The 25,584-nt window shown below is 37.7% G+C and overlaps 1 protein-coding gene across 5 annotated transcripts in view; it reads right to left on the bottom strand.

The window, feature by feature from the left end:
* The window catches only part of MEIS2 (Meis homeobox 2), a 174,923-nt gene that overhangs the window by 140,809 nt on the left and 8,530 nt on the right, over positions 1-25,584 (bottom strand). For all 5 annotated transcript variants that reach the window (XM_059473978.1, XM_059473977.1, XM_059473982.1 and 2 more), the window contains one exon: positions 16,303-16,417. In XM_059473978.1, the coding sequence (XP_059329961.1) occupies positions 16,303-16,417 (115 nt within the window). The remainder of the gene's footprint in view (positions 1-16,302; positions 16,418-25,584) is intronic.

Genomic DNA, 25,584 nt, shown 5'->3' with positions numbered 1-25,584 from the left:
AACTGAACCTTACAAGGAAATTCTCTAAGGAAGCATGTAAAATGTTTATATGTGAATAAACAAGGAAAAAAACCCCACACACACACACCTACTATGAGCATGAGCAGCTCCTCTGAGCTCATGTAAGGCAGTCATGAAAGTAGCATGAGAAACAAACTCAAATCTGTACTCACTGATTATATGAAGATGAATTATATAGAGATATTTTTTTACTGCACAGGCACACTAAGATTGAATCAATTCTGCCTTCAGATGTACAGACTGTGCTCCCACCAACTCCTACTGAAGTCAGAATTTGACCTATTGTGTACTTTACATTCACATCAATGAAGTCACTAAGAATGCAGAAAATTGCTTTAGAAAGATGTAAAATTCTTTACTAGTTCTAAAATAAGAGGACAGCTTATTTCTTTTAAACAAACCAGATTGATAGCCATTTGGAAGAGCTTAAAGGAGGGTTAATTGGCATACAGTAAACCTGAATTCTGACAGTGTGGACTTCTAGCTAAAATGACATTCTCTTTGGTGGTCTTAGGACTGTAGGATTAGTTTACAAGAAAGTAGAGAGGGGTTTGAAACCAAACCCTGAATGTCAGAGATGAATTACCAGATTAGAAAGGCCTGCCCAAATTCAGATTCAGAAGGGAAAACAAAATAACAAAAAAGGGGCAAATATGTAGCAAAGGCTGAGTTATAGATTAACAGCATAAATGAAAGATCTTTAAAAACATAAAAAGAAATCAATAAAGCCCTTCTTTCATAAAACCTTCCTCATACAGAGAACTTTATCCGAAACTATGCTCAGAGCTGGGAATATGAACTGCTAATAACATCTAACTCACGGAAATAATTAGGATAGCCAATTCACGAATAAATGAAAGTGTTTCATCTGTCATTGCAGATATGAACCACAGAAGATTTTCTTGAAATAGATAAGGTAGGATGAGTTTTGTTTTTCTGAGAGAAGAAACGAGAAAACAGGAGCATATAGAGTGTAAGATATACAGTATCAACTATGTCTAAAGTAAGTTTGTGAACTTAAAAGAATTTCCCTTTAAACTGAAAGATTGTCCCTTAAAACTAATACAATACACTAATATGATACTCTTTATTATGTCTTTTTAACTGGAAAACTGCATTGTTACTTCTCTCTTGGATGAAGTATGAGCACTGCAGCAGTTTTTTTCTTTTTAAGATCATTTCACAAGCAAAAAACAGAACATACAGAATTCTAAGTCATATGTGATGTTAACACAGATCAGCCTATCCCCATTTCCCTAAAATGAAAGACATCTATATGTATTAAGCATTTCGGTAACCTCTAAATCAAAACTTAATTTTGCAATACTATAAACTTACAGAATTTACCTTTTTACACAAAATGGATAAAAGACTGCTGACTAAATATGTCTAATAAAATAAAGCATTAATTAAGTTTAACACTTTGCATCTAGAAATATGTGTCTAAATTTACCACTCAAAAAAAAAAAAAGATACGAACCAGAAATATTTTCTTACTCAAATACATTTTCACATTGTGACAGATGTTTTGCACAAAATATGCTAAGTGTCTGAATACACAAAATGAATCTTAAGTGAACTCAGAAGCATATGAAATAAAATCAACACTCTAACAAGCTAAAGTAGACAAAACTTACCAACTTTAAGGAAAATAATTGTAGCTTTTGATTAGAGCAAAAGTGTCAATTGAAAACAAATCCTACAAAGGCTGAGGTGGTCAATATTAACCCCACTGTGGGCCTCTTGATTTCAGTAACAGGACTTGCAATATGCAGATTAGCACAATGTAATAGCCTTTGCCAGACTTAGGTCCTACTTCAGCTGCAATAGGCACTTCTGAAAATAGAAAGTCTATTCTGAAATATACATTGGAGTTTTGGTCCTTTGCCATTTCTTGCCTAAAAAATATTTGCCATCTCCATAATGCTAATTCTTACATCAAAATCTTTTAAAAGTGTCAGATTATAGTTTGGACTTCATCTTAATACTGAGAAATAAAAATAAAAGGCAAAAATGAAGAAATAATATAGAGGTGACAGCCTTTGGCTGTAGAGAACACATGGGGCTCTAATAATTTTCTCAAGGCGGAGAGCTGACAGTTACACTCATTGGGTTTTACATGTTCTATGGCCTGAGTATTTTTCATTCAAAACAGCTTTATTAACAATCTGAGAGCACTGAAAAATAAGAAAAAAGGATCCTGCGATAAAAACTGACATCCTCCTTTTTTACTTTTTGCAATAATTTTCTTTATATAAAACATTAGCAAAGAAAAATAATGTTTGAGCATAAGGTGGATGCACGGCATACATGGTTGTTTTAAACAAGGGAATTATGTACTCAGCTGAATGGAAGCCCATGAACACCAAGAAATATAATCAAGTCAAAATTGCTGTTGTTTCAATGATGCACTTGGGATACTGTTTGAGCACCAGGACCTCAATATGTTAGGTACTGTACAAATAAAGCACAAGGACCTGTCTCTCTCTTTTTTTTTTTTTAATTTTTTTTTTTTACTGGCAGAAGCCCAGTGTACCTCCATTGATTTCAGATGTATTAGGAAGGAGGGGCCTGATCCAAAGCTCACTGAAGTCAACCAAAGTCTCTTTCTGTTGATTTAACAGGCTTTGGATTAGTCCCTAAATAAGAACAGATTTTGGCTCAGCTAAAGGATTTCACTTAAGCCCTCTGCTTGTTCAAGCATCTAGTAGGAGCTAAGAGAACACTGCGGTCCTTCTGAGTAGGAGGCTGTGCTCATTCCAAACTATCCCCTTTAACAGATGCACAGGGTCAGGAGTCCCACGAAATGGAGAACCGTCAGTAAGTGGTAGATCTGAGGTGCGAGGAATTAGGAAGGAAGCTTCGAGCTGAAAATTTTTGATTTGTGCCATTTGTGCGATGTTCCGTCCTCTTTAGGCAGGAGTGTAAAATTAGAGAGGGAGTTCATGTGAGTTTCCCAATTTTACGCTCGTAAATTATTTAAAACCTTAGCACCAAGGCCCGCAATAAAATTATATGTGTATTTGCCATTTGCTCTGCTGAACTCCCTGTGAATGAGGGCTGCCTTTAGTCAAGGTATGACCAACTTGCAGCTGTACATGGAGAGGCCCAAGGAAAATTTAAATATATGTAATTGCTTAAACAAGTGTCACCATGGTAAGCTGGTGGGCATAACGCAAGATTACAAGGAGAAGTGCACTCTTTACTTATTTAAGAATTAAATGCCAGGGTTGTCAAAAAATTTCATGGTACAAATCACATATTAATAGAGAATTTGCTGAATTCCCCTGTCTCGCTTTCATGGCTGCTCCACCAATCCTTGTCAGTTATAGCAAATGCTTTGTTTACACAAGAAAATAGAAGACCCCAATCCTAGCCTGTGCATGAGGAATGTATAGTGCCAAGGGTGTACAAAGGTAACCATCCATAAAATAATTTGAGTTCATTCCATGAGTTATGAGGCCAGCAGTTTAGGACAGCACTCAGTGCAAGTTTGAGCATCTGGAGTTAGCAATGGACTTCAGCCTCAGAGCAGCTGGGAAGTCAGTGAAGCAGGGGGAAACCACTTTGTCTTGCTCTTTCCCGGGCTCACTGCCCCGGCTGTAGGTAGGAGCAGGGTCACCAGGGCCATTGTGCCAACTCTGCCACTAGACAATTTCCCTGAGTTAGCTCCTTATGCCAGGGTAATGACAGCTTCCCAAATAACCTAAAACCAGACAGGCTTTGGGGCTGTCACTTATAAACCACCCATATGTATCAGTAGAAAACAAAGAATAATTTACTTTCTCCAACTCCACACCTACCTGAATTAATATATTGAGTACAATCAAACAGAAATAGTCAAAGTCCTTCAAATCTGAGTTTACTGCAAAGCTTTAATCTCTCCAACTGAGAAATTTTCAAAACTGTTGGCATTTCAAGAAATTAACTGAAGTGAAAGCACAAATTATTTTTTCTCTGAAGCTCAATTTAACATATAAAAACCACCAGAGGAGAAAAATGATTCAAAACTTTGTCGTGCATATAAAAAAAACCCAGTGCTTATTAACATTTGTCCTCTGGAATATAGGGTAGGATGGAATTTTGTTACAAAATATATTTGGAAATATTAGAACTTTATGGCTTTTTGTAGATCCTACATGTCTTAATGGCAGTAGTTCCTATGGAAATTATAAAAAAAACTTATCAGGTTTTTTGTGTGTATTTTTTTTTTTTAAGACAGGAGAACCATGCTCTGCTTTCATTCTTTGGGATTTGACCCAAACTTTGCATATCTGAAAGCAGTAGCACTCCTGCTCTTGCTGCTGATTGCATGCAAGAAGGATCAAGATCCTATGGGGACAGTGCCTTTTTCTTCTCTCCTCTGAGAAGGAAGCACTGCTTTTAACTGACTTACACTGCCTTCCTTCAAACCTCCTCTGGACAGTCCTCCACTGATTCGTGAACAAAAGACAGATCTTTCATGAGTACTGCAACTGTGATCAAGACACCTAGTTGGTGCATTTTAAAATATTATTCTTGGGTTCTTTAGAAAGCCAAGCTACTAAATCTAGATTGGTGTGCTTTAGACTAAAGACAGTCATAAACAACTGTAAAACAGTAACACAAAAAGGTTATCAATTCCCCCTCAGATAAGATGTATTTCATAATTAACAAAAAAAAACCTAAATAGGAGGCAGATTATTCTTATTATTCTATTATTATTCAGGACAGTGCTGCCATCTCTGATGCCCTAAGCTTTTATTCTTAGCCACCACTGCCTTTACATCTGCTGAAAACTCACAGGCAACAAAGCAGGGGGTATACTACATCTTCTCATGCCAGGATAAGAAAAATCAATGTCCATGTTTAAAGACAGAGCTATTGATGTGCAAGGTCACTAAGCATCACAACCCATTCTACAGCTCTAGAGTACTAAGGAATTCCTAAAGAAGGAAAAAAAAAAAAAAAACAGTGCATTTTATAATCTTGTTTAAAGCCAACATTACCCTTGAGTCCCTAGGAGCTAAATATGAGCACAGAATCCAAGTTTTCCTTGGTCTACAATTGCTACGCTTGTTCAGGGGGAGAGAAACAAAACTACTAAACAAGGAATACCCATACATAGTGATACAATGATTTTTCAAACATTGGAAGCACCACTTTAGACTTTTCATCTTTATGGAAATGTCACTAAAGACAGTGGTGATGCGATCCACGCCATCCTTTTTTTACTACTTCATAAGCCTTGTTCCTTAAAAACAAAGTTATAAAGTTATAATACAAAGTTGAAAGATAAAGCCTATTTCATTCCCGTGTTCTCACCTTTGTGGAAAAAAGAGGAAGTCTTTTTAAATAAACAATGCAATAATTTACAAATACAGTATATCCAGAGCTTTTATTGTGCAATTCAAGGAGGCCAAGAGAAGAACACACTTCAATTTTCTACAAAAGCATGCATTCCTGGAATACCAGAGCAGTCCACAACAAGAGATGACCATTCTGTACAGCTCACGGACCTCCAGTGCCCATTTCACAGACGGGCAAGAGCATGTGTCAGAGGGGGCAGGAAGCCCACACAAGGTCCCCTCAGACCCAGCCCCGCAGTTAGCTGCTCCTGGGCAGACAGACACACCTTTACCTCATGAGGGGCTGAGAACCTCCAGGGGAGCCCACCAAAATAACAGATGTCTGCCCAGTGACCATACTTGTTATTTGGATAATGCCTGAAGGTAGTGGGATAATTAAGGTGGCTGTCACTGTTCCCCTCTATTATCCTCTCTTTATGACTACACTGCTTTTTTTATGGGTCACATAACTCCAGAAAGTTGCAAGTCTGAATTTCTACATGTGTTTTCAGGTGTACTTTGCTATTCTTGTAAACATTTTTAAATACTCCTTTACATTTACTGCCTGTAAAGATTTTTCACAAACCAGTAGAAAGTACTGGTTAAAACAGTAAGCATTTATTTGAAGATATCCTAAAACATATAGACACTCATCTGATTTTGAAAATAAATCCTCAGCTTATCAGGACTTAGATGAAGATGGCTTGGTTTTTTAGTGAATGAAAAACCTATCTGAATTATGCAACAACTTAAGTGAATAGGAAGTTAGAAAATAGGAGAAATTACTCACTTTAGCCTACATAAATCTTTTTGCAACCTCAGCTCCAACTTTAACAACCTGTAGTACCTATTACTAGAAATTACACTAAGAAAATATATATTTAGACACCAGATTCAGGTTTATTCATAATCTGAAATCAGTCACTTAAATGAGAAGTGATTTTATAAATGAAAAGCAACATTTTACAGTAATTCAAAATCAGAATGGTTTGAAAATTCAGAACTGTAAACAAATGCTCACATTATCACATTAAGAGTTAGATAAACACAGCTGTCAAATCTTCTTCACCTGTCCTACTTCCCCTGCTCTGTAGATATAAAAGCTGCTCAGTAGCTGTAAGAATCACAGAGTGGTTAGCACTCCTCAGGCAAAGAGACAAGGCATTAAGACAAAAGGCCAGCATACTACAATGTGTGGTGCCATAATGCAGTGTTTGATGCTCTAGAGGGCCTTCAACAAGTACTGTACAGCAAAAAAATCAATGGAAAATCAGCATGATAACAGAGTATGAGTTGCCCTGTAATAGCCTTAAGCCCCACAAGGCTGCTGGGGTCCTTTTCATTCACCAGGCTGCCCTGAGCTGGGTGAGCCTGCCCTCCCGCCCTGAGCACTCTGGATAGGTCAGTGCCCCATGGCTTTCACCTTCATTCTGGTTCTGGTAGAGCTAATTTTCTTCACAGTGGCTATTATGGGGCCATGTTTTCGATCTGTGCTGGAAAGAGTGCCGATAACCCAGGGGTGGGGTTTTTCTGCAGCTGAGCAGCACTTGCACAGAGGCTGCAGTGCACAAGAACTTGGGAGGACACACACCTGGGATGGGTGAGCCCAGCTCAGCAGAAGGATATCCCCACACCAAACGGTGCATTGCTCAGCGTACAGAGCTGCGGAAAAGAGAAAGGGAACGTGCCCAGAGTGATGTAATTGTTGCCCTAAGTCACTCTTACGCATGATGGAGCCCTGCTTCCCTTGAAATAGCTGAACACCTGCCTGCTGAGGGGAAGAACTGAATGAATTCCTTGTTTTGCTTTACCTATTACATTGTCTTTATCTCAAGCCATGAGGTTTTTTTCACTTTTACCCTTCAGATTTTCTCCCCCATCTCACTGGCAGGGGGGAATGGGGAAGTGACCATGTGGGGCTGAGCGGCACACTGGGGCTAAACCACAACCACCTTGCACAGTAAGGGAAACTGACAGGGGCTCTTTTAAACTTTTAAAAGTGGAACTTTATTTTTCTTGGCATAGATTTGAAGGCTTTAATTTCTCTCTCTTTTTTTTTTCTCAAATAACTGTCTCCTCTAAGTAAACCTACTGAATTTGGACTGTAAGCACCCTCAGCATTAAAGAGATCCCTCCAATCCTATGGAGGGTGTTACAGACGTGATTCCTCTGTCATGTTTAGCAAAGCACAACTCTAGATGTACAAGAGAAAGAAATAGTGTTCAATTCCATGCAAATTGTTATGCATGCAACAAAATGGGCCTACAAATATTTCACTCATATGGTAGGTTTAATTTCAATATTTCTTTAATTACTTTCCAACAATGTCTGGTTTCTGTTGAATTTACGCTAGTACTTGGCATTTGATGCAACCCCAAAAAGATAAGATACATATGTCCCCTCTTCACAGTCTTGGCATTTTTACCTTAACTCAGGCATTGAAGGGATTGGTTTGAAAAATTACCTTGCTGATTAGATGGGTTTTCTGGTAAATATATTGCATTAATCCTTACATTCGGAATATGACATAAGGTACACAAACGTTCCTGTCTGACTCAACAGCAACATATCATGGCTTAAGGAGGACATGAACGCTGATCTGTGTGAGCAAAGAAAGAGCTAATTGGGAGTTAGATTCAGTGTGATTATCAGCTTGTTTATGATAAGGGAGTACTCTTCTGAATAGCACTGTAAATTCATTCCCTGATTGTGGTGTTAAACCACAGCTCACCCCTCCCCCCCTGCCTTTTTTTTTTTATTTGGTTAGAAGGGGCTTTAAACTATTTTAAGCAGATGACAGTGTCATGCTTTGATTTTCGTCCATCTTAAAAAATAAATCAGCTACATGAGCCTGATGTCAAATTTCACTTTCTGATCCGAGAAAGGCACATTTTAAGTGTTTACTATAAGAACACATTTGGGGAATTTTTCCCCATGTCATTATGAACATTAGACTGACCCAATTAATATGAGATGTTTCTATGCTGCTGGAACAGACCGTGTTACAGAAAGAGCCATTTGCACAACCTGTTCATGATTATGGGCCATAAGGACACAAAGATGGCACAGACATTTGTGGACCATCTGAATTCTTACAGAGGAACGGAAAAGAGGAAAAAAAAAAATTTTTGTTAGCTGACTGTTGTGGGTCATGTTTTTTAATCCAGGGTATTGGACATGTAACACAGCAACAAGAGCTGATCATTTTGTTTAATCACCTTTTGGATCTGTGCCAGATGGTCTCTATTGAGAGCGCTGCAAACAGAGAGAGATGAACTGCGTCTAACATGCCACTAGAGCTTTCCCGTAAATGTCTGAGAACTGAATCCAACAAGAATTTAGTCTCAGAGCAGAAAGGGATACATTTAAAAACTATGTGCATTAACTATACTTTTCCCCATAGAATCCTCACTTGGCATGAATAATTTACCCTCTCTTATGCTAATGGGATCATGAAAGTATCCCTGTGTCTTTAGTGCAGCTATTCTCAGCTTTCAGTAATTACCCCACCCAGTGAAAATAACATGGCTCCTGCAGCTGAACGGCCTACCCGTACCTGGCAATTAGAAAGATCATGGCTGACACAGGAGCGGCCCAGAGATGGACACGCCAGCCTCAGGAGCAGCTTCAGAAATTAAAAGCCTTCCACTGTGAACATTTCCGTCCTTGCTTAGGATCAACACGGAGAGAGCAGCTCCTGCAAGGGCATTTTTATTTTTTAAGGGTGACACAGAGTATTCCAATGTACTATCAGGCACCTCCATATTAAGAAACAGAAACATTTCTTGGTCATCAACAGCTAAAATACAGCTTATGGGTTGATTTTTTTTTTTTTAATAGGAGCTGTCTTAATAAACAAGAGAGACAGAATTAAAAAGTCAATTAATGAGTGTCCTTCGGTATCTAACAATTTTATCTGCTATACAAAGGAAACCCTGTAGTATTTCATTAATGAAAAGTTTTTATAAAACAATTACAAAGAACTAGGCTTTGACCTCTGTCCACGGCACTCCATGTTAGGTAGTTCACTATGTAAAAATTATCAGGCTAAAACATCTGGGAAAGAAAGCTATGAAACAGCAGGGAACGTGGCTGGTTTATTGTTTATCTTTTGTTTATGAGGCAGTATTCAAGTTTAATTACTACTCTAAATTAAACTCTAACAGGCATCAGGAGACATCCCTTTACACAACTATGTTAAAAAAAAAATTCAGAGATTCCAACACTAGATCTTTCAAATAAATCGGTATATATAGGAAGAAATTAGTCAGTAAAAACACAGGAAGATATTTAAGCACTTAATACTGTATATTTGAATGTGTTGCATTTTGAAGCCATTAATATTGTAGCAAACATACAATTATAATTTAGTGAATGGGATGTTATCTAGCATTTTGAGGCAAATTGGGTTAGGCTGAATAGGGTCTGAGATGGAGGGAATAGCCTAAGGGGGAATCCTACCTTTGTAATTTGAAATACAAATACATAAATAAATATATATACACATACATATATTTTAAAATACCCAGAAACATGAAATCAGAGATGAACCTCTCCACAGTAACAATTTCTTAAGTAAAATAATGTACTTTCTTTCTCTGAACATTCACATACAAAAGTGGAGGAAAGAGCTCACTGTTTACCGTAACAGTAAGTGACCAGTTTTAGATGAACTTAGCTGTAGGAAAAAATAAAAGTTGAAAGCAACTAGCAAAAGATTATTCCAGATGGCATCTGTCATATTGTATTTAGGGTTATTTTAAAGAGATTACTGCCACTATGAAAACATTCCATTGACAGAGTTTTACTGGGCTGCTTTTGAAACCCCAGCAAAACATACTACAACTATGGAAGTAAATGTGTATGTAGATTTTTATCTACATCTAAATATACAAACCTACATGGATTAAAAGGTAAGAGTGAGGTGAGTAACTTGAATACAAGTATAGCGTTTTAAACACCACACACACACTCTCTGAGCTGTAATTTAATAAAAGGTGAGGAATCTGCAGTTGCTACCCGCCTGATTGTTAGAAAACTGTACAGTGAAGTGAAAATTCACTATGAAATTTTAATGCTACTTATTGAACAGTGGGTAGGAACACACGTCTTTTTTGTAGTTATTGTTTAATTCCTGGAGTCAGCAAACATTTTTTTTTTCATGCAATAGACAAAAATAAAAGAAAGGATGGGAGGATATCAAAAATTGACTATATTTAGCTAAGCTGGTTCTGGCATGATCATGGTTAATGTGCATGTGGTGTGCAGTGTGAGCTCAGCAGTTACTGGGCCAACTGTCTCAGTATTTCTGGGAATTCTGCCTATTCACAGTGCAGGGATTGTTCAATTGCTGCAAAATGTACAAAATGAATTTTACAAAAATGAATTGTAAGGAAGGCCCCATTACAACGATTTTACAGCAAAGATGTCAACATCAATTTTTCTTTCATGCATAGCTAATGATTAAAACAACATATTCCATTTGCCTAAGAATTTATTTCTTATTGGCACATCAAAATATTGAAATCAAAGTTATCTTTACTCTACCCTTATTACTCATTGCTGCTGAACCCACACCATTGTTCAAACCATGAAAAAATAAAGCAAACTTGGCAAGAAATACTTAAAACAAAGGCCCATCAATATTCTCCAATTTGTCAACATCTCAATTACAGCAATGGAAAAAATGTAAATTTCATGTGCTTTGAACACTAAGGGGTCTATTCTTCTGTCAGTGCACATGCGTAACTCCCATCACCATTAATGGGAATTACTCATACATATCAACACAAGGACGGGCCCCTCAAACTTGAAAGAAAAAGATGAATTAATAAGGGCTACTCGCTTCCTGTATCTTCCTCAGTTGAAAAAAGTCATTGTTCTTTAAGAGTTTTTCAGACTTCATACAGTTCACCTTTATAAGAGCTGTGCCTTCTGAAATAATGCATCTCCAGTGAAGCATTATTTATTAGCAAGTTTGATTTTTCAGTCTGGATGTTTGAGCCTGCCTTTCAGGAATTTCCTTTCTTACAGAAGGCAGCTCTCTTCCAATAAAACCATACCCTATCACTTTATAGGTAAAAACACAAAGGAATAAAAATATGTTCTGAATCTTTATGATAAATATGCATAGTAGCTTCAGCAGGCTTACCATACATACAGAACTAGGGAAAAGAAGTTGTAGCATTAGCTTTTGGATTAGCTTCCAAAGACTTTGCATGAATATATTATTTTTTAATTGTTGCTAACATCAACATATCCCTCTCCTTTTTCTAACTACTGGAGTTTGGTTCTAAGCTTTGAGTAGTACCAGTAGAGTTTCCAATATTAAAATAGACCTTTGGGCTTTATCACCTAGTCTTGTAAACAAATTTGATTTACACACTACATTACAGGATGGTATATACTGAATAAGAAATAATAGTACTTAATTTTTCCAACAAGCATGAGTCCAGAGAGTTAACCTGTGATGGGTGCTTCATTTCAGTTAATATCTTAGTTGACTTTGTCCTGAACCAGATTATGGAGTCTTTGCCAAAGAAAGCTATCATGGACAGACATCAACCTGGCACAGAAGTGCTTCTGAACTACTTTGGGATTTGCTTTAGAGAGTAGCCTCAGATATTATTTATAAAGGGGCCAGATCATTCAGCACAAGTAGTCACTTAAAAAAAAAAATCAAGCTTAAAAAGCCACACAACAATGAACTACTCACTCACATGTGTAAAGCAAAGATGTGATACTCATTTATATTTTTACTGCTCTATAACCCATCAGAATTTTCTAATCTCTGGATTTTTACTTATGATGAAGTTTGTCACCCCAGATCTAATCTTAAAAAGATGCTGAACTTCCCGAAAGGTCCTGAAGGAAGACAGCCTCCATCTGACTTGGATGGATCAGGCCCTTTGAGTGAGTGAACTATGAATATGACAGATCAGGTATACAATCCTGGTACCATAAAATATGAAACTGAAATTATTCCCTGGTGCTTTCCTGTAGACCACATGTTTTTAAACCTTAAAGAGATTTATTTCCCATTTTTCATGCATAATCTGCCATATTCATTATTTGCAATATCCCATAAAGAAATTAAATAGGAATTAAAGTCTGGAAGCATCATATCCATCACTGTGGTACAAACTGATGCCAAATTCTAGAAGTCATTTAGCCTTTTATGTAAAGGCAGTGGCTGTTTTCACTTTGTTTCACAAAGAATAAAGAAAACACAATACCCCAGAAGACTTTCAGATGTGTTTTTTCCTCTCCAAAGAAAAGGGTGGATGATAAAGCTACACACACCTTTTAATCTTCCACTTAGACTTTTTACACATATATTCCTTGGCAAAAACCCAAGGGTCTTCTCTTTCCCCTCCCCTTCTCTCACCCCCTTTCCTGCCATCTCCCTTGCTATAACTCAGCTAACCCAACAGAACCAGTCAGTTTTAAATTTCAGTTGGGACCCCGGTGACCTGTTAATGAATCTACAGAGAGGAGAAAAACTCACAGTGTTGAGTTATGCCTGGTGTTGCTAGCTGACTTGGAGTCAGAAATGCTTGAAGCGTTAACGTAATTGCAAGAATGTGAAAAATGAAGCGTTGGGCTCCTGAGCAAAGCGAAAGGTCAAAGCAAGCCCTACACAAAACAAGTCTCTGGAAGATGGCCTCATTAGACCATTAAATCAGCTTCTCCTTTTTCTCCTTTGTAAGATGTTTAGAGTGTTTTATTTTTATTATTGGATACATTTAACTCTTTCCAGGGCAGGGGGAAAGTAGATCTGACCTACTACATAATTACTAATCTTTAAAATAGTATTATACAGCATTGATTTGCATTTGTGGATCTGAACTGGGATAAAGTCAATAACTGCTTGGTGGATTACAGATCACTACTACTTTGGTTTGCCAGATGATCAATATGTTGTGTAGCTTAGTTTTCTGTTGAACAAGTGAGGTGACATGCTAAGAACAACATAGACACTCACCACTAATAAAATTAGGATAATCTTTCAACATTTACTGCCTGAAGGCCCTTTACTTAACTCTTCCAATGCCAGCATGTTTCTAATAATACCAAACACAGACTGGATTAACCCTTTTGATGCCAAAGGGCAGCCATGCACTGTAGTGGAGAGACTATCCTCCATGAAGAGACAAAATGTCTACACTTTTTTATTCGGTTCAAACTGTAAGGAATATGGATGGATTCTTACAGGCAATAAATGTATTTATCTCATGCAGAGAAAGTCTGCAAAAAACAGTCATCACCCACCCAAATCCTTTCCATCTCCTCCCTCCCCAAAATATAATAAAAAGAAAAGAAATTTATAAAAAAATATCACGGGATGCACATCATACACTCAAGGCAAAAGCAGAGACCCCTGGAAAAAGTGCTCTCAAAAGCCAGAAGAGACTGACTCTAGGATGAATCAATCTCTGCTGCCACCAGGCATTAGTGGAGAAGACTTAAGTTGCTAATGCAACCCAAGACTCTCTAATGAGCTCCCATTTCCAAGAAATCCTTTGGGGCAAGTGAAGCAGCATTTGTGGAAGCTCTTGGCAAAACTGCAGGGAAACCAAGTTGACCCAAGTGAGTAACTGCACTGGAATAGCTCAAGAGGGCATCTATCCTTGGCATTGTCTGGGACCAGCTCACTGCTGGCTCAGGAATTATAAAGTAAACTCTGCTCCTCCAAAGAAAGCCTAAGGAAAATTCAAGACAGACGCCATTCTCCTTATTCTTTCCCAGGACTGAGAGGGTGAGAGCAATCCAGAGCCATCTCCAATGGGAATTCTGCTGGTGCTGTAGAATAACCTTTCAGCTGCCAGCAGCTGAACGGAATGGTGATTTGTCACTGGGCTTCAGCTTCGCTTTCGAAGGCCCAGATGAGCACAAAGGGAAACATACTAGCAATGTTTTACCCTGCTGGACTGGACAGCACTAGTGACTGATTTGGCCCCTCAGAGGCTGTTCCTCTTCCACAGAAATAAATAACAGGTTTGTTGAAATCATATTTATTGGGAGAAACCAGCTTCTAAAGGAAAATGGTGTAGTAGCCATCAACTGCTTTTTCTAATGTTTAGCAATATTTCCCAAGCACCCACCAGAGTTACACGACAGGGGATCAGAGACTATGAAATGCAGGATGCCTGGATATGTATACAAGCGATTTCTTTATATCAAGCATGGCTCAATGAAGGAACTTCTTTAATTTCTATGGGGTTCCTGGGGCAGAGTGGCTACACAGGTGTCAGGAAACTTTCTCCCTAGGGATGGAATGAAGATGGCAGACCAATCAAAGGAATCATTTTTAAGCAAGCAAATCATCTGCTACACCGAGCACTTTAGCTACAGTATACCACATAAACATTTGATCAACAGTATCCTGGCCTGTGGCCAGCCAATAGACATAAAACCATCATGCTGTTTAGCAGCTCTCCCTATCAGCTGTTGAAGCTGTAATGGTTCATGCTGGGTCTTGTACAGTTCCATTTTAATCCCATAGCAAAAAATCCTTGTGACTCATTTTGGAGTTGGATCACACCCTATGTCATGGCTGCTTTCTATCAGCAATAAGATTACAAATGTATAAACAATTCTTACAAATAGAAGACAAAACCAAACCACTCTACCAGAAACAAACTTTGCAAGTTCCTAGAACTGCAACGGGTTCAGCACCAGATCATCAGGCAGATGAGGGGAACTAGCTCTGTGCCAAGCAATGGGCCACGTGAGAGACATGAAATCACACATCTCTTTTGCTGTCTAAGCATGGCAAATATCATGGAGGGAGGCAGTCTGCAGCATGAGAACAGTCAAAGCAACTCTAGCCCCGAAGGCTTCTCCCTTTGCCAGTGTTGGGGTCCTTCAAGACTAGCTGGTTATCAGCCCTGTCCATTGGCTCTGCTGGGCACGTGGGGAAAAAGGCAAAATACTGCAGATGTAGGAGAAACATCTTGTGGTGAGACCGTATCGTAAGACCTTATAGAGGTAATGTCCCTCTCACTGGCAGAAGCTTACCATGTTTGCAAAGAAAAACAAGAATGGAGTCCACCTTAAACTCTGGACTAAAAAAAAAAAAAAAATCAAAAAAGGAGAAATAAGAAAAAATCAACTCTTAAGTCAAAATCCAAGAATGACAGCAGGCCGTCTTTACCCAACATTTAGCACTGAGGGCTTGACTCTTACACCTTCTGGAGTCGGTTATTCTTCTAATGAGCACGTGTAAAACACTATCATAACAGAATGACAGCCTTTGACACTCACTCAGCATGGATGCAGATGACCACACATAAGGTGCAATGCAGTAGGAAATAAAACAAAAAACCCTAAAATAATAATCAAACCTCCTCAACCTTGAGGAACTTGTACTGTATATAGATAGAAAAGAGGTATTGCAGTTGAGGTGTATCTCTATTTACCATTCAGAATTCAGATTTTCAGAAACAAAAACAAATCTGTACAAGCAAACGTTTCAAGAAACTTTTTTTCTGTCTAATTCAGGGTTTGCTTCTACTTTATATAATTTATATAATTTAGCAGCTTCATAACTTCACATAGAAGTCTCCTTCTCATATAAAACTACAGGTTAAATTCTCCTTCTTTAACCTAACTCAAACAACTGCACCGCAGCTGGAGAGTATGTCTGTCATTATATTTACTTACACCACACAAAAATAAACTGTAGATAACCAAATTTGTAAAGGAATTGGCAGAACTAATCAATTGTTATTACAAAGCTTGTTTGAAGATTAGATATTTCGCTTTGAAATAATAATAAAATGAAGCTAAGTGGGTTAGGAAAAGGAAATACCGTCTCCCTAACTTACAGCTGATTATACTGCAAGTCTGCCACTCCATGTTTACTCTAAGGCAGATGTACTGATATAATGAAAAAAGCTGGAGTTATTTTAGTCATGCCTACTTTGTGGAGAGAAAAAGTTTGACCTTTTACCTTGCTCGCTGCTGTTGTCTCCGCTCTGGGAAGCGTGGCCCCCGCTGGAGGGCCCTGGTGTGCCTGCCGAGTGCGTTGAGGTTGCATCATCGTGGTCTCTCCAAGATGAAGGATTCTGGTGTCAGAGTGCCAAGGAATTTTTTCCACGTTTCCCATTCCAATAGCAAATGAAGAACAGAAAGCAAACCGGGAGAAGAGGGGAGGAAAGGGAGGAAAGTATACACATTAGCATTTGTGAAATGTGCCAAACACCTATACTGTTTGCACTGTGTAATAATTCTTCAGCAAAGGCAAGCAGAGGAGATACAAAGATTTACTTGTTAAAACACAGGACAGATTTTTTTTTTATTTTTTTAAACTTTCCACAGAGTTTTCTGGATTTAATTGTTTGAATAGTACTGGAAAACAATATTTCAGGACAGAACAAAAAACCTGTAAGTTTAGGTTCTTAAGGAGCTCTACAGGGTAGTGGAGGGGGGGGAGGGGAGGCAGAGGAGGGAAGGGTATCTACATACATAGTTTATGATACTAGGTGTTCTCATTAGGATCAGGATAGTTGGCATGCAAACTATCTCCCCACACTTTGTTTTCCCAGACAGTGAGGGGAGAAGAGGAGGGAAGCTTTTTCAAGAAGTACAGGAGAACACGAATGGGAGAGGAGTGTGTCCTCACTCCCCAACCTCTCTGTCACCCATTTAAATGCTGGAAAAACTTCCAACAAAATCAAAGCTGTGAGGGGAAAAAAGAACTTTTGTCTGAAAGACATTATATACCAGGAAAGATGCTTCCTAACTCCCAGCTACTACCTTGATTTGACACATTTCAAGAGACTTTTCTGGATTTATCACTAACAGTTCTCTTACAAGAATTGTCAAGAACAACCACCAGGTGATTATATAAAATAACATGTATAATGATTTTCATGTAATTCCTTTGGCATTACTATGCATAAAACACTACAAAAGGGAATGCAGAAGGCAGACTTACAAAGTTTGCAGAACTTGGCTAAGTAAGAGCTGAACTACTGTACTTAAGTCACATAACTCATGTATGCTTTCTAATTTATTGGGTATTGGCTTTCCTGGAGAGAGGAGCTGCTATTTAAAAGGATAAGTGAGGAAAACTTAATGTTACAGTTTAGTGCTACTTTGTTGAGTGTATTCTCCTCCTGTCCTCCTCCCCTTTCCTGATCATTCCCAATACCCTGCTGTTGCTTAAAGGAAAACAGGAATTCTACTGTACAGGAAGAGCTTTATCAGCACCACATGAAGGCAGGCAAGAGATGGAATTTCCTCTGGCAGAAAAGGAGAGCAAGAACACATGAAACAGATCAGAGTAGGGGTTGGACCTGCGTTACTTGTCACCTGCATGCGACAATTTTAATCAAGCACATTATAATAATCTAACAACCAAACAACAAATCTTCCCTCAAAAAAAAATTGCTTTCTTAGGCTGCTTAGTTTTGATTGTTGTTTAAATCTACATTGTGAAATAACACTAGACCATTACAGCATGAGGAGAAGCTAAAAGCAGTAAGTGACAAGTTGGATAAATTCTTTGAGCAGGACCAATTCTGACCTCATCTACATCAATGTGTAGTGGGAGTAAGTTCAACATAATCAACTGATTTACCCATTGTAAAATACAGTGTAAGTGTGATTGGGACCAAGTCCCAAAATCTATATTGAAACATCTCAAAGTAATCTTCTAGCACTGATTAGTACCACATGCTGTATAACAACACAGGATAGAACTGCCAAGGAAAGGCTTTCTACAATACCCAGCAACATAAATCTGACGGGCCTGACCTGGATCACAGCAGAGACAAAGGAAAGAGCCCATGACTTCAAAAGGTTCCCAGTAAAGTCTCAGGTGACCAAAGGGTAAGAAGGATCCAAATCCCCTTCACCTTACAAGGACAGAAACACACATACACCCACGTATGTGGTTCCATGACAGGAAGACAGGAGTAAAATCAGAAGACAGGTCAGGATCTGAAATTTGCCTAACCTGTCAGCACAGTATGCAGCACAAGAACACTTATAGCACAAAATCACCAGCCCCTCCAAAACCTATAAGACTGAACGACTTTTCCTCACACAGAACTACAACAGGAAAAAACTGCAACCAAACAGTAGTATTTTATATTCATTGAGGTTATTGTGTTAATCTTCTCTAAATAATACGGTTATTCCCCACTGTTTCATTTAAAAACAACAAACAGCAAAACAAGTAAACAAATAAACCCCCCACATTTTACCATCATTTTTCAGAGTCAGGTGGAGAGAAACACAAAAAGAAAGATGAGAAATCTTGAAAGTTCAAGCAGCCCAGGTGTTATTAAAAAGAACAAAAAACTTGAAAATAAGGTTAGCAAAAAGTTCAGATGGAAATAAAAGGCAAAAACTGTGCAAGTTTCTTTACAGCCTGGATTAAAACACAGTTGTGCCTATGAGCTTCTCTTTTTATCTCTGACTTAGGAAGCCACTCAAATAGCTTCAAGCTGAAGGCAAACAGCAGACAGGAGCTCTTCAGCCCTCTGCAGCCTCTTAGCGTCAGCTGTTTGCCGGATGGTAATCAGATAAAGAGCTAGAAGAAATACATGAAAAAGAAAAGAAACAATAGCATAGCATGAGTTTAGCCCTCCAACAACATCGTGCTGGAACCTTCTTTTAGAAAACATAGTAATTGCAACATGTTCACCTAGGCTAAACTTTTCATGGAACACAGTGAATTATGCTAATTTTGTGTACTGCAGGCTCTCTTGTGCTGGCTGCAGTTGGAGCTCCTTATCACACGTAGAAAGTTACAATAATTAACTGGTAACTGCTCAGCTATGTTTTAAGGCAAATGTCATCCAAAACCTATCATACAATATTTCAAAATCTAGACCAGCCTTTCTGTTTCAAAGCTGTAAAAATTTGTAAAGGATCACTGAATGAGACTTCCCACAGCTGAAAACACTTGCTGTCTCTACCAGGCTGAGTTGTTTTTGACCTCAGTTTGTAGATCTGGTTTGAGAAAGACACACTGTATTGATTGAAAATTCAATGTATTTCTTGTGACACAGTATTCTTGAGGAAGCTATTTGGCAGAGTTTGGTTGGAGGACAGAAAATATAAGATAAGGTATTTACTTAATGCAACAGTAGAATATTGAAGGAATTTGAAAGGGAGAGAAATAGCTAGACTTCAATATTATAAAAAATGACAAAAAATTTTAGTGGGGGGGCTTACAGACTCATAAAAAGGCAGCATTCTTTTGGTTTGGACTAAGATCATTGCACGAGTCAGTGAATTGATCTTTTTCTCTCCTAGACAATTTCCAACCTCACATCCCTCAAAAAATATTCTTGGCCAAGTGACTAATTGTAAGTATTTATTTCACGCACACCTTCACCCAAAAAAACCCAAGAAAAACCGAAAAAACCCCCAAAAACCCCTAAAAAACCAACCAAATGACACCTTTAAAGTGTGCTTCACTGGAAAACTTCATCGGTATAGCTGAAGTACCTGAAGAGATCCTAGTCTAAAACCCACTAATATTAGTTGCAATTTTTATGTTAGTTTCAATAAAATTTGTATTGAGTTATCACACTGAAAAAAAATTCAAAAAAATAAAGAAACAAAGAAACAAAACATATAGCTTTAGATAAATTACACAAACTGCTAGCATGATTTCTCATTTCTTCTTGCAAGTTTAGTGATATCCTTTGCAGAAATACACTGAAGAGATATCTGCCAAAACAGAATTGCCTATTTTGTGTACGTGCACACACTATAAAAATTTAACACATGTATGACCCAAACTAATGCCAGATATCATAGAAAGTGAACAGCACACATGTATCTATTCCCAGTAGTTCTAATAATTGGGAGCCAAATATGGTACTCCTCTTGCTCTTACCTAATTGTGTTAAAGAGCAGTGCTACTAGGAGAAAAGCAGTGAATACTGAGTAGAGCACAATAGAAGGAGATGGAAAATAGATACAAGAAGCCCCCTGTCTCCAGGGGCAGTATTTTCTATTTGCTGGGCTACAGACTCACAGCTGATAATGCAAGTTGTAATTAATATAAAAGCAGGAGACAATATGGGGAAAGCTTGTACTAGCAGGGCCACAGGAGATCACTGCTATCCACTGTTTCTCATTTACACACACGGCCTTCCCTAGAAAACACAATTTTACCAGTGTTTTTTCCCTTGAAAGTAAAAAACAAAAAATTGATTTAGCACCACCATTGAATTTTGCTAAATCTAGAAAAGAGCAACAGAAAGGACAAAAGGCATACAAAGCCAATCTGACACATTTCTCTTTTGTTGATGCTGAAAATCTGCTGGAAACCATAAGAGTTTTTAACTACTACAGGATTTCTTGAACAGAGATGTTGTAACAGAGAAATTTGATATAGGATAAGCCTCTGACAAATTGCAATTCTTACTTTGTATGTCCAAAATATCTGCTGGGCAAAGTCTGGCTAGCTTTTTGTGAGTGTATGTAGTCCTGCTAGGGTTGATTCTGATCTCATACTGTTTTTTATGGTGATATTAAAGACTCAATTAACCATAAGGAATCTGCTTCTTGTTTATAACTGGGAAGTAAAATCAATCAGGCCAGCTGATATCCATGTGAGTAAGCTAAGCAGGATTTGACTCACATTTTTAACTGAAGTTTCAAGTTTACAACTCTGACAGGACCAGGCCCCAACATAATTTTATCAGATGAAATTGAAAAAATCATTAATCTTAAAAGAATAAACAAAACGCAACTTGTTTTTATAAAAGAAATTACAATGGCTATAAAGCTTATTGTTTCTAAACATGGTTGGACTCAAAGATCTGGTAAATAAATTTTGCCAGTTTTTCAGGGGGTTTTTTTTCCAGCTATACAGTTTCAGCTATTTTTCAGTTTTACAAAACTGAACTGAACTAAGTGATACCAACGGCATCATCCCCCCCAAACACAATCGAAATCCTGCTCACCTTACAAGTAACACACGTAACACATGTGGGAATGGCTGACATGACTGATACCCCAAAGATCTGTATTGAGGTACAGCCAAATATGAAAATGTTACAGACCATGCAGGACACAGGAACCATCGCACGCGTGCCCATGGGTTCCTGTGTATAGTGCATCTGTGTCTGTGTGTGGTGTGTGTAAAGCCCAGGGTGGTATCAGAGATCACACCGAGTGCATTTAATAATAAACTCTCTATTTAAAGGAACTTTCAATAAGACAAAAAGACATGAAAAACTTTAATTTGACATAATACGTATGTCTTCTAAAAAAGACTACTCGTGGTATCACTCAGGTTTATTTTCCAAAAGATGCATACTTAAGAGGATTACTTCTTTTTGTAGTAGAGTTACACAATTGAAACAAAAAATAATGCCTAGCAATCTATCAGATATTTTGTATATATGTCAAAGTTTTAATTCTTGTCCCTTGATTTTGCATTTGGAGAAAGCATCAGGAGCAATTTTTGAGTCTCCTAGAACACGGCATCTTTCTGAAAAGCTGCGTGTTTTGTATTTTCTAATTAAGATTGAAATCAGACATGTAATCCACCTGTCACCAAGGAACTGAGACTTGAAAAATCAGGGGGTGTTGGGTTTTTTAATGTCCTTCTATGTCATTCTGTGTGGCTACACTTCTGATAGACAACTCAAACCAAAAGGGATCACAGTTATCAAATAGATACCGAAAAACATTATTGGTTCAGTTTGAGAGAACAGAGTTTAAAGTTAAAACACTCAAATTTGAGACTTCAACTGTTGACAGAAGTGCACCTTGGCCCATCAAAAAGCAGGAATGCACAACACTAACTACAGTCTTGGAAAGTTCCTGATGCTCTTTGCCCCTTCAGAAGGCACTACAAAAAAAAAGAAAGAAAGGACCTACAGCAATGTCCTGCGTCTTGAGGAACATTCTAAGTTTGCCTTATTATTGTTGCAGTTAGCTACTTAGTTTTCCTTCTGACACTACAGACAGAAAGGGCACCTTTGGGGTCCAATCTGGTATTTCTCAAAACTCCCACTGAAGTCCACAAAAGTGTGGCACACCTGCAGACTTAGCATCAGGCCCCCAATTGCTTCTTCATTACTCAGTGAAATCTTACCTGAGGATTTAATTATATTACTGGAACAGGTATGTACTACACTATTTTTATTTTTTCTAATCTGCAAAATGTCAGGAATTTGCACAGACCATTCTTTGAGGAGAAATATTAAAGAAATGTTAAATTGTCTGGATATCCAAAAGTAGAAAATAAAGTATCTCCTCATGTGAGAGCTGAAAGTTTTAATATTCAGACTAATCTTTCTCTTCTACGGCTAAGATGCTGGATTTCTAATCTGACAAGAGTCTTTTTTTATAAAAGACATGTATGTATATTTCTGTCTGTTTTAATGATATTTTAGGAATTATGATCTGTATATTATTACCTCTGAGCTACAAAAACATATGAACAAATATTGAAAAGAATGTTCCCACAAAAGCCAGTGGAAGGACAGCCATAAATTTCTGTGGCAGAATTACTGGGCTTCAAAACAGGTTTGGACTAAAGGAAGAATTGTATCACACCAGGTGAGACCAGCTACAAAAGAAGTGTAATTAAAGTAAAAAATGTTATAATATGTTCAAAAAAAGTTTAAAATCTCCAAATTTTATGAGCATCATGTTTTTCAAATTTGAATAGCTTGAAATATGAAAAAAAAAAGATCTGCAAACAATCTCATCAGATATGTTAGGCTGAATACAGAATTCAGGATAGTGCCTGGGATGTTTAGTTGAACAATAATAAATTGTCTGCACTGGGAAACCGAACTTGAACTGCAGCTGCAAAGGCTTTTTTTCCCTCTTTTCTTTTTTCCCCCCTAACTAATCTGGTTCAGCCAGGGCATAGCTGTAATTACCTTCTTCCCATCTACAGCTAATACCTCAGAGCAATAAAAAAAAACGAGGGTGTTAAAAATTCAAACACTAATTATGGGCTGTTATATTTACTAAACACAGCAGAGTAATAACAAAAGTTTCAGCTTCTTGTGGCCAGCACTACTCTGATCTACCAAGTCCCTGGACCTTTACACTAACTATATTACATAACAGTTAATAGCGCACTAAAATAAAATTCAATAAACACATTTATTACCAAACATGTACAGCACAACAACTTTCAGCTGTCTCCTTTTTTTCAGCACAGGTGTATCTCTGAAGAGTTCATTCCTTTGTTGTTTTTGGGTTTGGTTTCCAATAAAGTTATATAAGTAGCAGTGCAGTAGATTTTGAAAGGGGAAGCGTGCAATATTTGAGTACCCCACTTAAAGTGTTATGGTAAATATTGGCTAATCCTACAATTCTTTTGGTTACTTTCCTTCATGCCAGTTTTAAGGTCTAGAAAAACAATAAAGCTGAGAGCTGCCTTAGTTCCTAATTCAGCTCTGCCACTACTATCAACCCCTCACATTCACACTAAACACACACAGGGTAGCTTTACACCACTTAATAACAATAGAGGGGTATGGATTTTTGGGGTGTCAAACAGCTGTCACAAACTGTCACCTCCACAAGAGAAACCTTGGCACACAACAAATTAACCTACACTTCTTTTGGGCTATCATTATTCATAGCCAATCAGTTGAAATGCTCCTAGTATTTCATGTGCAAATAAAACCATGAGGGGAAGACCCGCAGATCAGAATAGTGGGCCAATACATAAAACAGAGGAAACAACATGCTGTCTCTGTCCTTCTGAAGTGGCTCATCATCACCCCTACACCAACTTTCACCAAATGAGATCTAGCCTAAGGCTATATATTAAATATGCATATCAAGGCAAATGAAAAAAAAATAAACCTGGAGAGCCAAATTGGACAAATTTGCATGCTTGAACTGCTACATTTTCAGGTAGATGCTCAGAAATGATAGCTCATTTTTTAATAGACTTACATGTTTATATTAGCTGTTTTTTAAAAGCTTTTCCTTTTCTGTGAATAAAGATGCGTTTCTTTCTGCTGGAACATTGTACAGTGCAAATATAAAACATGGTAGTTTGACTAAGCTATAAAAAGGTGTTAAAGTTTTGTAAGGAAAACAAGCTAATATACAAAAAAAAAATCCAATAAGGAGACACATTTCCCAAAACGCATGAATAAAATGTAACTATGTGATACAACTCTTCATTTCCCAGTTGGTGTTCTGGTTGCACAAATTATTGCTTCCTTTCAAAACAAATAGCAGGGGGCTAAAGTAAAAATGTTATAGCTCAAATCTCCAGGAAGTAAAAGGCTTTAAATTATAATACCCAATGAAGTGGTAAACCCTAACGGGTGCAAGACAAATGGGTTGTCATATTTATTTGAGTTTGTTTTTGGGGCCACAAAAGCAAGAGGAGATTCTTCTTGGGGAAGATAATTGTTACCAAATTATCAAAATGCTAACCCCCTCCACTCCTGTCCTATCATTGTGTGTGAATTTAAATATTATAATGGAGCACTGCAAATTGGCTTGAGCATTTGCCATCTGCCAGAAACCCTAAACAGGCTAGTTTATCTAATCTCTTCAATATAAACATAAGCATGCTCCATTTCTACACTTCCACTTGAAACACACTCTTGTAAAGAAACTGTACTGGAGAAACATGTATTTTTTTTTTCTGTTTCTCTAAATTTTACACAGTGACTCACTATCTTTCAGGTTGCCACTCATTTCAATTTCTTTTCTAGTACTCTCCCAGAATACTTATGCCCACGAATTTAAGGTTGTAAAATGCCATGAAACAAATATTTTTGAAATTGTGTCATGCCTCATGGAGTTTATTACCTACGTCTGAGTTAGCTGAAGCAGATAAACTTTAAGGAAGACCTGCATACTTTTTTTTTCTCTGAAAATAATAGATTTAAAATGTAAACCAGCACAAACCCTGTCATGCAATGTTTACTGAATACAAATGAGAAAATGAAAGCTAAGGCTTGGGTCCAAAAATATTTCCCATAACTAAGCCACGCCAGAAGGGGGACATTCAGAAGAATTTATTATTATTTTATTTCCCAATTCAGCTTCAGTCCAGGTCTAATGTAATTACCAAATACACACAAAACCAACATGTTTTCAAAGGAAACAAAAGCTCCTAGAAAGCTCATTCTCCCTGGGCTTCCAGCTACTCTTAACACACTGGGAAATAAAGGCAGGCGCCTGTGCAGAAAGCATGGTTAACTTCACACCGGGTGTTAAATTAATATTTCAACCACTAAAATATTAGACTCTATCATTTAGATTATTA

The sequence above is a fragment of the Ammospiza nelsoni genome, chromosome 6, assembly GCF_027579445.1.
Source record: "Ammospiza nelsoni isolate bAmmNel1 chromosome 6, bAmmNel1.pri, whole genome shotgun sequence".
NCBI classification, from domain to species: domain Eukaryota; kingdom Metazoa; phylum Chordata; class Aves; order Passeriformes; family Passerellidae; genus Ammospiza; species Ammospiza nelsoni.
This window is presented reverse-complemented; position numbering and strand designations above follow the sequence as displayed.